The following is a 17,325-nucleotide window of genomic DNA, read 5'->3' on the forward strand; positions in this document are numbered from 1 at the left end:
AGCCCACGCACAAGGGTGGCGCTGATTCTGAAAAAAAATAAATACCTGGCATTTTTTTTCTAATCCTGGACAACCCACTTGAGTCAGATTTAGGGCATTGTCTTTATATCCAGATAGTAATAAAAAATACAAACTCTGTGTAATGTCCAGTGATTTTTTTGTGTGATGCATGCAGAACATTAAGGGCATAGAACATCTGAATGGAACAAGTGCAAAGCTAGTGTCATAGCAGAAGAAACATGGACTATGCAATGGTTAGGGGACTTTGTTCGTTCAACCTTAACTTACGTCAGTGGCCTTCTTCTCAGCAAGTTCCAACTTCTCTTGGGCATCCTTCAGGGCTTCTGAATATTTATCCAACTCATCTTCAGTACCTTTTAGTTTCTTCTGCAGTGCTACAAGTTCATCCTCCAGCTGAGACAGGGTTGTACAGGTACCATTGGGGTAGAGGGGGTAGTGGGTGGACGGACGAGGGCAGTGACATGGGGCAACAAGGTGTGGTAGCAGGCAACAAAGGTGCAGAGGGACAGGACAGAACAGGTACGACAAGAAGAGAAAGAGAGAGAGAAAGAGAGAAGATAGTTAGACAGGTTGATCTTGGTACAGCTTTATACCTTAGTTGCCTTCTCCTCTGCAGATAGGAGGCTTTCTTCAGCCAGATGATGGTCATCCAAAATCTTATCTCTCGTGTCCTCTATCTCCCGCAACTGCTTTTCCAGTTGGGTTATCTCTTCCTCTAACTAAGTGGTTTCATAAAGTTTAAGAAAAAAAATTAGAAGAGATATATGTATATAGTCTACATATTTAAACTATACTAAGCTATATAATATATCGTATACTTTATATTTGCTACTTTCCTAGTAATAGGAATAAGTTTAGGTACTAACTGTGACTCATAATGAAAGGCTCATTCACAAAGGTGAAATACAGATAACCAAGCATGGTAATGACAAGTTTACTAAAAATAGAAACATTTTATCATAGAGAATGGTCTCTTCTTGTTGTACGCCATCACCTTTGTGAACAAGCCCTTCCATTCAATGGTCAATCACTGTTATAACACCGTCCAAAATAAAGTTTATACTTGTAACTAGCAAAAATATTCACAGACTCTTCTGTTACTTGTAATAACAAGAAGAAGGAAACCACAATTCTGCACTGCTGGGCATCTAACAGTTAACTACATGTAGATATACTGGGAAATTGCCAGTTTCAGCAACCCAGGAAGGCAAAACATTGCCAATGTAGCATCTACCTAGAACATGGTATACATTTCTCACTGATATACTTCAGGATAATATATTAAAGTCAACTTAGTAAAACATTTGGTAGTCATATAGAGGTAATCTCTTCTCAGTACTATGAATAAACTATATATTCATTATAACTGAACAGAAAGTCTTGTGGGCTACAGGCAGGACCAGGGTGGCATGAGATGTCCTCAACTGGCACTGCCATGGTAAGTGGCGTAAGGGTTTCCAAGCAGACCTGTTTGCTCTTGTCCTCTGCTCCCTTCTTGTCTGCTTCAGCCTGTTCTGCTCTGTCCAAGGCATTCTCCTTGTCGAGCTTGAGCATCTGCATCTTCTTCTTGATGGCGTCCATGGCTGGTGTTTGGTTTGGGGGTAGTCACACAGAGAAAAGGGACAGAGAACAGAACCTGGAAGGATGCAGAGAGAGGTTCAGCTCCTTCTTATTCTGAGCCCTGGGCTGGAGTGCAAACTCTCAGCTGTTCCAGCCTCAGAAATATGTACCAGGGAAGGCGGAGGGGGGGGCAGGCACATTCCTCAGGACACCCAATACTTTTTTGGGAGCCTTGCCTTTCTGTCCCAGTGCTGGCTTTTTTTAAGGATAGCTCCTTCTATTCGCTGCAGCCAACCATTTGACTGCATTTGACTATATAAGGGGTGTGATGGGCAGAGGCATACATTGGGTGGATAGAAGGGGGGCTGGGGGAGAGAGCAGTGTGCTCCTATTTCTAAACCTCTAGACATGAGGCTGCAAGGGGAGGTCTCTCTACATGGGACGTTTCAGGATAACTCCTTGAAGTAACAATATTCTTCCTGCTGGCAGTCCCAGAATTAAAGATGAGGAGAAGTGTACAGCAGAACTGCTTTCTAATCACATATGCACTGATGATGATGATATTGTAGTGCGTATAATGCGGCACTCTCTACATATATATATATATATATATATATATATATATATATATAAAACAGACCCCCTCGCTACTGCTGCTGCTTTGCTACTGGATCTTAATGTTATGCACAATAATAGCATAAAAGCCACCTAAGGGACACACATGTGTAGCAATACTGTCACCCATGGGAAATGACACATTTTTTAACACTGTCAAATTTGTTGTTGTTTTATGTTCCAGAATATGAAGTAATTTAATTTTAATAATTGGGTTCATTAAACGAAATAATTTTTCTGCTGTATGTATACTGTGTTATGGAGTGCGATATATGATGTTGCAATCATTTTTTTTTTTCAAAGTCTAAAAAGGTATCAATTTGAGCAATGTCTGCGACATATGGTTTAAGATGTTTCACGGTAATTTGGTGGAAACTGTATGTCTGCTCTGACCTGTCATACCTGTACTCATCTGCGAAAAGACAAAAATACTGCAACACACAAAAACACTCCCCTATCAAAAGACAAAACTCAAAAACATCTTAGTTGTCAAGGGCAGTGTCAAAAAGTGTTACAACTATTTGATAAGCCTGGCACAAATCTCGAGCTTTGAGGAGCTTGTTATGCCAGTTCTTACCTTACAACACATTCATAAATCTGTCCAATTCTGCTCAAAATGTGCACATCTAATAATGTATGACAATTTTCTGCAATTTCTTTTCTAAATCAAGGGCAAAAAAAATGGCTTATACCTATGATTGATGCTCATAATAGGATTAGACCTGTCAATATAATATAATAATATAATAAATTCCACTATTGTCATCAGTATGGCAATGAAAATTAAGTTTTCATACAATACTATGAAGACCACCAGTGTTTCATGTACCCCAAGTATATTTTGCTGCAAATTGTGTTGGTCAGCGCTCTTGTGTCTAAGACTAGACGTGTCAATAATAGCTCTGCTTTCTAGTGCACACCTGCTGGTTGTATCACCGTACAGACGCATATGTTGTAGCAGGCAGCACCAGATTGCTATCAGTGGGTTTGCTTTTCGTGATCTACTAGAAGATCTCACAGCGGGGACCAGCAGTTCTTGATATTGGCCCAACAGGCCGTTCTGCAGAAGTGTGAAAATTGCATCTTTATATGTTCATGTTTTATTGCGCCCTTTACTACTCTTGTAACGTGAGTTTCGAGCGCTGCTATTAGCTGGTGTGGGTCTTAGGGCTCATGTACACATCAGTTATTTTCTTCAGTGTGCTATCTGTTTTCTTTTACAGATATCACACTGACCCATTAATTTCTATTGGGTCATGCACACATTTATTTTTTTATTTTTTTGCGGATCCGTGTAAACTATCTGCAAAACTCAGAGGAGGTCCTATTCCTTGAAGTTTTTGCGGATCAGTCTATTCTATTCAATGGTATGTTAAAAAATGCACTGCACACGGAAGCCATCCGTGTGCGATCCGTGATTTGCGGATCCATGTTTTGCAGCCGTATACACAGACAAGGATGTGTGCATGATGCCATATACAGTGCCTGATGACTAATATATACCCTCAGGGATCATGCACACAGCAAAGCCCTGTTCACAGAGCTTGTAAGACAGTGCATGGAGTCTGTACGGCTCCTTAGTATGGAACAGCGGTACATATGGAGTCCGCAAGAGTATGCCAAAATTAATTTACTGTTGGTTTCATATTTAATCCGACAGAAAAAACCCTCAGGATACCTCCATATTAAATTGTAGGCATACGGAGGAACAGTAGAGGCCTCATGTACATTTATGGCAGCCCTATTATGGCTCTGTACAAAACTGTGCTTGGGCCCTTCCACAGAGCAGATTGTGTAAAGAAGCCATGGCTGTGAAGAAAGTGCAACAAAAGTAAGTAACTGTGACTGCTGTCACTATTATGGGGGTACTGGGGCATCTGAAAAATGGGCATGCAAAAAATTTGTCCTGGTACCCCGGTAAATTGTTTGACTCAGATTCCACAAAGCGTAAATTCCATGTTGAAAAAGTTTGCCTGCTCCTGACATAGACTATTCATTGTCTTATTCCTGCAGTGCTCCGTGTTCTTAAAACAATTGACAGACGGTATTAACAATAATGTTGGGCACTCATAACGTGTATAACTACTAAGCAAGTTCAGATCTCTGGTCCTGGCTTCAGTAGAGGCAAATATGCACAAACATCTTTGTATTATCATTCTTCATGATACAATCTCTCAGTAGTACAAGGCAGGATTTGGGCCTGTACCTACAAGCAATTTGATCTCTGCACTCACATTTTAATGTATTGTATATTAAAGGGCCTTTTTTACTTTGAAGGGGTTGTCTCATGATAGAAATGTATGTCATATCTACAGAATATGCCATAAATGTCTGATAGATGCATGTCACACCTCTGGCACCTGCACCTATCTCCCAAACGTGGGTCTCTCGTATCTCATTTCGCTTTGTGAGGCAGCGGCTCACCGACACATCCAGGCGTAGAGTCAGTGCAGAGCTAGACAGAAATTCCGTAAATGGCCAAGCTCGATGAGCTACGCTGTTTCTGTAACTTCCATAGAAGTGAATTGGAAAGTGTAAACAGCGTAGCACAGCAGAAGCAGATTTGCGCCATAGTTTATGCCAATTTTCTGGTTTAAGTAGTGGTATATATGTAGGATTGCAGGAGGTGCCATCCACCCCGTATTTTTAACTAAGACTATAGTTATAATGTGCGCAATAAATGCTAAACCGTCATGCAAGTTGGATGACACTGCATTTGTAAATATTTATTAAAAGACAGTACTATTACAGTATGTTATGAAGGAAATATTTTATATGCAAAAGTTAAATGTTTAGAAAACCCAATTTCTCCTACTCCATTGCCGAATTGTAAATAGAGGTGGATCCCCATTAAGGACTTTCATCTGTTAGCCAGAGTGGAAAGTAGGTACAAAGAGTGTCTCTCACAGTCGGGGACCCACATATCCGTTCATTACACGAAGAGTTCATTGATTTCAGTGGGTACTGTGTAAGGCCTCATGCATAAGAACGTGTTTTGCGTCCGCAATTCATCAGCAAAAAAGTGGATGAATTTCGGACCTATTCATTTCTATGGGCCCATGCACGCGACTGTGGTTTACACGGTCTGTGCATTGGCCAAGAGCCTGGACCGCAAAAAAATAGGATATGTAATTTAATTTAATTTAATGGGCCACATTTGCGGTCCAGGCGCACTGAATGTATGCACGGTCCATGATTTGCGGACGGACCGCAGATGACACTCCGCGGCCATCCGTGCCGTAATCACGGGCCGTACACATGGCTACGGTCGTGTGCATGAGGCCTAATACCCCATGCACACAACCATAAAAATCGTCCGTAATTGTGAACCGTAAAAAGTGTACCGCAAATTATGGAACATGTCCGTTCTCTTGCTTTTTAAGGGCCGTGCTCCCATACTTTGTGGGAGCACTGGCCGAAAAGGCGAGAGGCTGTCCGCGGCCGCCGTGATTAGGGGCACAGCGGTTTGCATGGGGTCTAAGGGCTCATTTAGACGAGCGTGTATTACGTCCGTGTGACGGCAGTTAAGACAATGGCCATCACACGGACTAATATATTTCAATGGGGCCGTTCTCACGACCGTTGTTTCAACGGAGCGTGTGAAGGGTCTGTGAAAAAATAGGACATGCCCTATTTTACTGCGGGTCCCGCATCTCTCTATAGACTCTAGTCTATGGGGGATCCATGACAATGCGTCCCGAACGGGTGCACCTTGGACGAGAAAAACTGCAGTTTTTAATGTCCGAGGTTGCCGACGCTTGTCCGAAAGTAGCCTCCCAACGGTGGTGCTGCAATGAAAATGGACATCCAGAGATAACAGCTGATTGTTGGGGATTTTACAGAAGCAAGACCAGGGCCGGCCTTAGGGGTGTGCGACCGGTGCCATTGCACAGGGCACATCACCCCAGCAGGTGGAAGGGGGCGCTGCGCTGGCTCACTTCCCCTGCTTGTTTCAGAAGTGCCCACTCCCGGTGAACCAGCAGCCGAATTTCCGCTTCTTCACTCAGTGGCGTCGATACCGCTGTAGCAGCCATAGCGGCTGCTAGTGGACACCGGGCATGAGCCCGCCCGTAGGGACGGGGGACGGGACCTCCATGTCTGGCGGCACCGCCAGCAGCTGTTGCGGATGCTACAGCAGTAGCGATGCCACTATAGCAGAGCAGGGAGGTCTCTCCCTGCTCTGCTATCTACTAGCGCCACTGTAGCTCCCTGAAGGAGCCGAATCCCCGTGTGTCCGGGGATTCTGCTCCTGGACGGAGCACTTGATGTCTCTGCCCATATATGGACATTGACATCAGGGGCAACTCAAGCGGAATCCCCGGCCACAGCGTTGCCGACTCTGTCACCGGGGATTGCACTCCAGGAGAAGCCAGTGATGTCACTGTCCATAAATGGACACAGACGACAAGGGCTTCTCCTGGAGTGGAATCCCCGGTCACAGCGTCGGCATATATCATATATGGACAGAGATATCAAGCGGAGCGCTCCAGGATCGGAATCCCCGGCCACAGGGGGATTTTGCTCCTTCTGGGAGCTACAGTGGCGCTACCTACAAAGGGTCTGTGTGGTACTACCTACAAGGGGGCTGTGGGCTTTGTGGCACTACCTACAAGGGGGCTTTGTGGCGCTACCTACAAGGGGGCTGTGGGCTGTGGCGCTACCTACAAGGGGGCTGTGTGGCGCTACCTACAAGGGGCCTGTGTAGCGCTACCTACAAGGGGGCTGTGTGGCGCTACCTACAAGGGGGCTGGGTGGCGCTACCTACAATGGGGCTGTGTGGCGCTACCTTCAAGGAGGTTGTGTGGCACTATCTACAGGGGGAATCTGTGAGTGGCGGGCTGATGGTCATTTTACTGTGAGTGGGGGGCTAATGGTCATTTTATTGTGAGTGGGGGGCTGATGGTCTTCAAGTCGTTTCCACCTCCAATTGAAGTTAATAGGAGACAGAAAATACCTGCGGTGCTTGTTTGGTGCTTTTTTTGCCTGCGTCTTTTGCATTAGCTTCAACGGCGTAAAATAAAACGTCAAATAACGCTGTCACTTCCTGAAGGAATTTTGAGGTAGATTTTTTTTGCCTTACAAAAAACGCTGTGTGAACATACCCTACGAGTGTAGTGCTTGCTTTCAGCCGTTTTCTGTCTTTCTCGAAACAATTTTTTGTAGGGCTGCCCTGAGGAAATTTTATTTTTCTAGTGGTGCCGAAAGTCCGAAAAGGTTTGGAAACTCTGTACTAGGCTACAGGATCACGTCGGCCTACACAAGGATCCCATCGTGGAGCAGCTCAGTTCGTCGTGGTAACGGGGCCTAGGTGAGTACAATTTTTTTTCTGTTTGGGGCCACTGTCTACAAGGGGGATGTGGGGGGCTGTATAGGAACGGGGAACTGGGCCTAGGTGAGTACAATTTTTTTCTGTTTGGGGGCACTGTCTACAAGGAGGAGGTGGGGGATTATGCCACTATCTACAGGGGGCACTAAAGGGGCATTATACTGTGTGGGGGCACTATATAGGGCATTATACTGTGGGGGGCATTATACTTTTTTTATGGGGCATTTTTTTATGATGCGGGTGGGGTCGCCGAAAGATAATTTCGCACGGGGCGCCACCTGTCCTAAAGCCGTCCCTGAGCAAGACACCCTGTGATTAGCTTATCTTTGAAGGAACATTTAAAAAGAAAAAAAAAAAACTGTCCAAAGCAAACAGCCCCTTTAAAGAGGCTCTGTCACCAAATTATAAGTTCCCTATCTTCTACATAATGTGATCGGCGCTGTAGTGTAGATTACAACAGTGTTTTTTTATTTAGAAAAACGATACATTTTGACAGAGTTATGACCTATTTTAGATTTATGCTAATGAGTTTCTTAATAGACAAATGGGTGTGTTTTTGCTTTTTACCAACTGGGCGTTGTACAGAGGAGTGTATGACACTGACCAATCAGTGACCAATCAGCGTCATACACTTCTCATTGTTCCAGCCCAGCTTCTTTCACTGCACAATCACACTGTAACAATGGGCTGGAACAATGGGAAGTGTATGATGGTGATTGGTCACTGATTGGTCAGCGTCATACACTCCTCTGTACACCTGGGCGGTAAAAAGTAAAAACACGCCCAGTTGTCTATTAAGAAAGTCATTAGCATAAATCTAAAATTGCTCATAACTTGCTAAAAAATGATAGTTTTTCAAAATAAAAACCACTGCTGTTATCTACATTACAGCGCCGATCAGATTATGTAGGAGATAGGGCACTTATAATCTGGTGACAGAGCCTCTTTAACCCCTTAGCGCACCAGGACGCACCGGTACGTCCTGCATTGAAGTGCTTTAAGCCACAGGGACGTACCGGTGCGTCCTGGCTAAAAACTGTCACCCTGTCAAAGGACAATGTGACAGAACTGTGCCGTCAACTGTTTATGACAGTTGACTGGCATAGTAAGACGGCAGGGGACCATTCACAGCGGTCTCCTGCCGGCGATCGCTGTGATTGGTCAATCAAAGCAGATTGACCAATCACAGCTCTATGACATGTGTATGTGATGACGCTGGCTCAGAAGCTGAGCCAGCGTTATCACTGCCAGGAATCAGCTGTCCGACGCCCCTCTGCAACGGCCAGGACCGGAGCTAGGCTCCGATCCGGCCGATTAACCCCTTCGATGCATCGATAAACGTGATCGATGCATCGAAGTGGCTTGTAGCCTGTCGGCAACCACGATGGTTGCCACGGGCGCGGGTGTCAGCTGTTTGTCACAGCTGACATCGTGCCCTAACGGCCAGGACCGGAGCAAGGCTCCGATCCGGCCGATTAACCCCTTAGATGCAGCTATCGCTGCATCTAAGTGATTAGATCGTACCCTATGGTTGCTAATAACAACCATCGGCACCCGCGAGTGTTCCGATGGTTGCTATGGCAACCATAGCCTAACAATCGCTTCCTAGTACGGAAGCCTATTAGACCCCGCCGGGAGGCGAAGCCTAATAGGCTTGCTGTCAGTGAATAGCTGACAGCTCTAATACACTGCACTATGTAGGTAGTACAGTGTATTAGAATAGCGATCAGGGCTTCATGCCTTCAAGTTCCCTAGTGGGACAAAAAAAAAAGTTAAAACAAGTTAATAAAAATGTTGTCAAAAAATTAAAAAAATAAGTTTCATGTTAAAAAACACTATAACAGCCTTTTTTCCTATAATAAGTCTTTTATTATAGGAAAAACCAAAAAACATAAAAAAAGTACACATATGTGGTATCCCCACGACCGTAACGACCCAAACGATAAAAATATCCCGCTATTTTACCCGTACGGTGAACACCGTAAAAACGATTCCAGAATCGCTGTTTGTTAGTCGTTACCCCTCGGAAAACAGAATAAAAAAAGGGATCTAAAAGTTGCATGTACCCCAAAATTATACCATTAAAAAAACGCAGCCCGTCCCGCAAAAAACAAGCCCTCCCACCGCTTTTTTGACGGAAAAATAAAAAAGTTATGGCTCTCAGAATCTGGTGACACCAAAAATAAATTATTTGAAACAAAAGTGATTTTATCGTGCAGACGCTTCAAAGCATAAGAAAAACTATATACATCTGGTATCACCGTAATCGTACCGACCCGCAGAATAACGTAAAATTGTCATTCATAGCGCATGGCGAACGCCGTAAAAAAACAAATAATAAAAAACATCAGAATTGCAGGTTTTTGGTCACCTTGTTTGCCAAAAAAATGAAATACAAAGTGATCAAAAAATCGCATGTACCCCAAAATAGTACCAATGAAATCTACAGATTGTCCCGCAACAAATAAGCCCTCACACGGCTCCGGTGGAGAAAAAAATAAAGACGTTTTGGCTCTCAGAATATGGCGATGCAAAATGTGCAAAGTGTCCAAAAGCGGATAAGATCGGGCGCCATTTATCAGTGTGACACGGGCCACACATCTGTGGATAATTATTTATTTACCCCATTATTATACTCTCTTATTATACCCCTGATGTTCTCCGCACAGCTTACATGTACCCCCACATTATAAACTGAAATACCAGCAAAACCCAATACAAAACAACTAGCGAGCAAAATCCACGCTCCAAAAGCCAAATGGTGCGCCCTGCAGCGTGCCCAAGCAGCAGTGTACGTCCACATATATGGCATCGCCATACCCGGGAGAACCCGCTTAACAGTTTGAGGTATTTGTCTTCAGTGGCACAAACTGGGCACAAAATATTGTGCATTAAATAGTGCACATACCTGTGGAAATTTGCAATTTTCACTTTGCACCATCCACTGAGCATTCATTTCTAATAGAAAAAAAAAACCTGTGTGGTCAAAATGCCTTGAGGGGTGCAGTTTCCAAAATGGGGGTCACTACTTGGCGTTTTGTTTTACTATTTGACCCCAGAGTCCTGCCGTTGTGGGCTAATGCTGCGAAAATCACCAAAATAGGCCTCACATGCGCCTTTCACTCCTAAGCCCCGTCATATGTCCAGGCAAATGATAAATGCCTTGAGGGGTGTAGTTTACAAAATGGGGTCACTTCTCATGGTTTTAGACTCTACTCTGGTACCTAAGTACGCTCTGCAAATGCGACATGGCGCCTGTACACCAGTCCAGCAAAATCTGTGCTCTAAAAGCCACATGACACTCCTTCCATTTTGAGCTCTGCCATGTGCCCAAACAGCAGTTTAGGGCCACACATGGGGTATTGCCGTACTCGGGAGAAATTGGGTAACAAATTATGTGTTGTTTTTTCTCCTATTACCCCTTGTGGGAAAAAAAATTGGGTGCAAAACTACATATTTTTGGGAAAAAAATAATTTTTCATTTTCACTGCCTCATTCTAATACAATCTATGAAACACCTGTGGGATCAAAATGCTCAGTACACCCCTAGATGATTACCCTGAGGGGTAAAGTTTCCAAAATGGAGTCACTTCTCAGGGGTTTCTACTGTACGGGTACTTCAGGGGCTCTGCAAATGCGACATGGCGCCCAAAAAACAATCAACCAAAATCTACATGCCAAGTAGCACTCCTGCCATTCTGAGCCCTGCGGTGTATCCAAGCAGCAGTTTATAACCACATATGGGGTATTGCCGTACTCGGGAGAAATTGCTTTACAATTGTTGGGGCGCTTTTTCTCCTTTATTCCTTGTGAAAATGAAAACAATTCAACATTTTAGTGGAAAGAATGTAGATTTTCATTTTCACTGCATAATCCCAATAATTCAGCAAAAAACTGTGGGGTCAAAATGCTCACTATACCGCTAGATAAATTCCACGAGGGGTATAGTTTCCCAAATGGGGTCACTTTTGCCGGGTTTGCACTATTTTGCCCCCTCAGTGGCTTTGCAAATGTCACATGGGGCCGCAAACCATTCCAGGAAAACTTGAGCTCCAAAAGTCAAATGGTGCTCCGTCCTTTCTAACTTCCGCCATGTGTCCAAACAGCAGTTTATTACCACATATGGGGTATTGCTGTGCTCAGAAGAGTTTGTTTTACAAATATTGGGGTTTTTTCTCCTTTATCTGTTGTAAAAATGAAAAAATCTGAGGTAAAACTACATTTTATTAGAAAAAATTTAGATTTTCAATTTCACTGCATAATTCCCATAAATTCAGAAAAACCCGTGTAGGGTCAAAATGCACACTATACCGCTAGAAAAATTCCTTGAGGGGTGTAGTTTCCAAAATGGGGTCACTTTTGGGGAGTTTCCACTGTTATGGTCCCTCCAGGGCTTTGCAAACACGACATGGCACCGAAAACCATTCCAGCAAAATCTGCGTTCCAAAATACAAATGGCCCTCGTTCCCTTCTGAGCCCTGCCGTGGGTCCAAACAGCAGTTTATTACCACATATGGGGTATTGCCGTAATCGGGAGACATTGCTTTACAAATGTTGGGGTGCTTTTTCTCCTTTATTCCTTGTAAAATCTAAAACATCGTATGTTTTTTCAGAAAAAAAGTAGATTTTCATTTTTACAGACCAGTTCCAATAAATTTAGCAAAAAACTTGTTGGCTAAAAATGCTAACTATACCTCTTAAAAAATTCCTTGAGGGGTGTAGTTTCCAAAATGGGGTAACTTTTGGAGAGTTTCCACTGTTATGGTCCCTCCAGGGCTTTGCAAACACGACATGGCACCGGAAACCATTCCAGCAAAATCTGCGCTCCAAAATCCAAATGGCCCTCGTTCCCTTCTGAGCCCTGCCGTGGGTCCAAACAGCAGTTTATTACCACATATGGGGTATTGCCGTAATCGGGAGACATTGCTTTACAAATGTTGGGGTGCTTTTTCTCCTTTATTCCTTGTAAAAACTAAAACATCGTATGTTTTTTCAGAAAAAAAGTAGATTTTCATTTTCACAGACCAGTTCCAATAAATTTAGCAAAAAACCTGTGGGCTAAAAATGCTAACTATACCTCTTGAAAAATTCCTTGAGGGGTGTAGTTTCCAAAATAGGGTCACTTTTGGGGGGTTTCCACTGTTTTGGCACCACAAGACCTCTTCAAACCTGACATGGTGCCTAAAATATATTCTAATAAAATAGAGGCCCCAAAATCCACTAGGTGCTCCTTTGCTTCTGAGGCCGGTATTTCAGTCCATTACCGCACTAGGGCCACATGTGGGATATTTCTAAAAATTGCAGAATCTGGGCAATAATAAAATAATTTCTGAATGTGGTTTTGAATACTTTGAGGGGTGAAGTTTTTAAAATGGGGTGTTTTATAGGGGGTTTCTAATATATAAGGCCCTCAAAGCCACTTCAGAACTGAACTGGTCCCTGAAAAAATAGCCTTTTGAAATTTTCTTGAAAATGCAAGAAATTGCAGCTAAAGTTCTAAGCCTTGTAACGTCCGAGAAAAATAAAAGCACGTTCAAAAAACATAGACATATGGGAAATGTTAACTAGTAAATATTTTGTGCGGTATTACGATCTGTTTTACAAGCAGATACATTACAATTTAGAAAAATGCAGATTTTTGCAGATTTTCTCTAAATTTTGGTGTTTTTTACAAATAAATATTGAATTTAACGACTAAATTTTTTCAGTATCATAAAGTACAACATGTCACGAGAAAACAATCTCAGAATCGCTTGGATAGGCAAAAGCATTCTGGAGTTATTACCACATAAAGTGACACATGTCAGATTTGCAAAAATCGGCTGTGTCCACAAGGCCAAAATAGGCTGTGTCCTTAAGGGGTTAACTGTAAAATAAAATAATATTATGAGTACAGCCATCAATAGTGGCATATGTAAGATTCTTTCAAGAGGGCTAATAGATGAACACACACACACACACACACACACACACACACACACACACACACACACACACACGGCAGCCGCAGTCAGGTGATTCTTGAGATCCTGGTGACAAAATGACATGATAATGCATGTATATGAACATACAAGCACATACATACTGCTTTGCAGGCAGCAGGTGCAAGCACAGGTTCCCGCTGCCTGCTTTCACTGGACTACCAATATTTAACAGTGATCAGGGGAGCAGTTTCTGTCAAAGTTTGGCGGAGTACAGCCTGGCCTCACAGGCACAGACCCCGGGCACCCAGGTCATTTAAAGATCACGGTGGAAGGAGTCACCACTGGCTATCATAGTGGTATAGGGGACTAGACTATAGGGAGCCCTTGTTGATGACACAAAACTACAACAAATAGAGACTCGTTTATCAATAGTTTTTTTTTGTATGAATGTTTTGTTTTTCCATTGCTTAAAAAATCGTGTTATTTGAAAGAAATGTTGAAATGTAAGATAGTGGTCACAATTTCAACTGGGTGAGAAGCCTGTATAACAGGTGGTAATTGTATACTATATTTGGTAAAAATAATGGCAAAATAGGATGATACATTTATTACAATATAGCCAGTACTGGGCCCCTTTTTGAGAATAAGGAGTCCAAGGGCCTGTTCACATCAGCATTGGCTTTCCATTCAGGGGTTCCGTCTGAGGTTTCCGTCAGATGAACCCCTCAACGGAAAGGCAAGCAGAAACCTTAGCTTCCGTTTGCATCACCATTGCTATCAATGGTGATGGAAACATTGCTAATGGTTTCCGTTTGTCACCATTTCGGAAGGTTTCCTTTTTTTGATGGAATCAATAGCGCAGTCGACTGCGCTATTGGTTCCGTCAAGAACAACGGAAACCTGTCACAACGGAGACAGACAGAAACCATTAGCAATGTTTTCGTCACCATTAGCAAGGTTTCCGTTTGCCTTTTCGTTGAGGGGTTCACCCGACGGAAACCTCAGACGGAACCCCTCAACGGAAAGCCAACGCTGATGTGAACAGGCCCTGATATCAGAGCTGCAAACACAACATGTCAGTAGAAATACTATGCATTTCCAATCCCAGAATTGTAATTATCCGTTCTTGATATCTGGCAAATATTAGATACAGAAGACTACAAAATGTGGAATTGAGCCACTAGGACCAGGGGCCATTTCTTTTTTTTTTTTTTTTACAAAATGTATAGAAGCAGCTTTAGATATAAATGTACCAAACAAAAATAGTAGTGCTTTATCTCTATAGTTGTTTCCCGTCCAGCATATTATATTAGGTTTGCTATGGTTTTTTCATATGACTCCCATTATGATTTTCAGACTGCTGAAGCCAGAAGGATCCCCTAGGTTTATCTGTGTGTGGTGCAGAAACTAAAATTGGCAGCTAGTCCCAGTATAACCTCATACAACTGAACTTAAGATAAGCAACAAACAGCCCACCCCTCCATGTATTACATCAAGCAAAGTGAACAGACTCATAAGTGCTGACAGCAAAACTGCACAGGCAGGAACATACAGCCAGGTCACACACGTTTCTGGCAGCCAAACTGTACCCTGCTCTGTGGTTCATTCATTTCCTCAGTGATTGGGGAACTACCATAGGAACTTGTATTTGTATTTCAGTATGTACCATTTTATTTAGTGCTGTTTATTATGTAACTATTATATATTATTTATATAGTGCTGGCAGGCCTAGATCATGGTTGGTGGAGAACATTTGGTGAAGTGCCCCCTACCTGATAGCCTTGCAATGTATAACAATCCTATGTTAAAGGAAGTCTGTCACCAGTTTCTTCCCCTAAAACGCTTATACCACTGGTTAGGTCTTGAGAAAAGCAGTCTCCACATAACTGTATTACCTTATTTCTTCCTAAATGCTCAAAAACCACATTTACATACCTCCCAACTTTCAAGTATCACAAAGATGGGCAATTTTTTATTATTTTAAACCATGCCTCTAATCCCACCAAATTCCTGCCCATACATACCCAGTTCATCCCACACAGTATAATGCTCCCATAGTGTCTCCCACACAGTATAATTCCCCTATAGCTGCCACCATACAATATATTGCCCCCATAGCTGCCCCCATACAGTATAATGCCCTTATACCTTCCCCTACAGTATATTGCCCCCATAGCTGCCCCATACAGTATAATGCCACCATACAGTATAATGCCCCCACAGCTGCCCCATCTGGTATAATGCCCCTATAGCTTCCCCCATACAGTATAATGCCACCTTAGATGCCTCCATACAGTATAATGCCCCCTTAGCTGCCGTTAGTGACAGTGCCCACATATAAAAAGTCAGTGCACACGTAGATAGTGTCACAGTGACCATGTAGATAGCGCCAGTGTCCCCTGTAGATAGTGCCCCTATATAGTGCCACAGTGCCCATGTAGATAGTGTCACACCCCCCTTGAAGATAGTGCCACCATCCCTGTAGATAGCGCTACCCCCACTCCCTGAAGGTAGCGCCATTAGGACTCCTTCTAGGAGCGGAATCCCCAGCCAGAGCATAGGCGGGGATTCCGCTCCTAGATGGAACCCCTGATGTCACTGTCCATATATGGACAGTGACATCAGTTGCTCCTCTGGAGCAGATTCCCCGTTTCACTGTCCAGGGCTTCCACGGGCACAGCACTTAAAGTAACGCTGTTCCCGGGAGTCCTTGACGAGCGGAGGAGCTCCCTCTGCTCCTCCGCTCTGAACTAATGCTGAAGCAGGAAGCTGACAGTTCCCTGCTTCAGCACTTTGTTCAACTGTATCTGCATGCTGAGGACGCAGATACAGTTGACAGCGGGACATACCCCCGACCGCGCGGGACATTCCCCCGGTTGCGCGGGACGCCACCTCGAATCCGGGACTGTCCCGCTGAATCCGGGATGGTTGGGAGGTATGCATTTATTCATCCACGAGTCGTATGCTAATTATCCACAGGACCAGGAAGTGTTCATCATTTTACTAGTGCGGGGAAGAAACTGGTGGACAGAATATGTCTGACTGTCTCCTTGATGTTTACTATTAGGGAAAACAATCATGTTATATTTTAACATTCCCAATCCTTTGTTCCTCTGGAGGTATGTAGAGCAGGAAGTGTCTGGCTACGACTTATCCTCCTCTCCCTATAGCAGTTGAATGCTTAGCTATTAGATTACTTCTTAAAGTACAGGCTGTTTCGACCCATAGTAATGTGTAATCACCTCTTCTGCCACATATTAGAATTTTTTGCATTGGTGGCACATTCAAAAATGTTTTAAATGCCTGAATTTACTGCAGGGAAGCAATTGAGGGAACTGGAAGTGAAGGCCCCTAGATGTGGAGGCCCCTTTGCAACTGTCCCTTTTGCCTTCCCTATTATCCGGTCCTGAGTGCTGACATAGTCTGCACCACTGACATCTGCTCTTATGTTTTGTGGGGCTTATTTCCCTTATTTTAGGTGCATGATTAGGTTATGGATCAAGAAAACTGATTCTTGCTTGTACAGACGTTGTATTGAAAATTTGTGTTCTATCTATACTGTCCTATTAAAACTGTCTTCCTGACGTGTAATTTTATTTACATTGTAACCTTTTATTCTTTTTCATAAGAAACTATAAACATTTCTTCTTAATTATATGTAAAGCGCAAGATAAACAAAGCTATCAAAGTGGTTAAATTTGCTGTAGCATATAACATCATTTATGTACTCCTTCCTGGAGCATGTTGGTAATAATCCTGGATCCACTGGCCACTGACTTTGTCACGATCTAGGGGTATGTGGACCCACTTGGCCGCTCCCCCATAGCGGAGAGGCAGCTGGCCAAGTCACAGTCTATGCAAAAGTCTGTACAAGTTCGT

The 17,325-nt window shown here is 43.4% G+C and overlaps 1 protein-coding gene across 15 annotated transcripts in view; it reads right to left on the bottom strand.

The window, feature by feature from the left end:
- The window catches only part of TPM1 (tropomyosin 1), a 44,425-nt gene extending 42,699 nt beyond the window's left edge, over positions 1–1,726 (bottom strand). For 5 of the 15 annotated variants that reach the window (XM_075857686.1, XM_075857676.1, XM_075857678.1 and 2 more), the window contains exons 1-2: positions 1,489–1,726; positions 289–414 (exon numbers count right to left, since the gene is read on the bottom strand). In XM_075857686.1, coding sequence (XP_075713801.1) covers positions 289–414; positions 1,489–1,602 — 240 coding nt within the window. In that variant the 5' untranslated portion in view covers positions 1,603–1,726. Of the gene's footprint in view, positions 1–288; positions 415–614; positions 741–1,488 lie in introns of all 15 variants that reach the window. The other 10 variants (XM_075857675.1, XM_075857684.1, XM_075857677.1 and 7 more) reach the window with 4 other exon arrangements.
- Positions 1,727–17,325: the final 15,599 nt, after the last annotated feature.

Source organism: Rhinoderma darwinii, chromosome 3, assembly GCF_050947455.1.
Source record: "Rhinoderma darwinii isolate aRhiDar2 chromosome 3, aRhiDar2.hap1, whole genome shotgun sequence".
Lineage (NCBI taxonomy): Eukaryota > Metazoa > Chordata > Amphibia > Anura > Rhinodermatidae > Rhinoderma > Rhinoderma darwinii.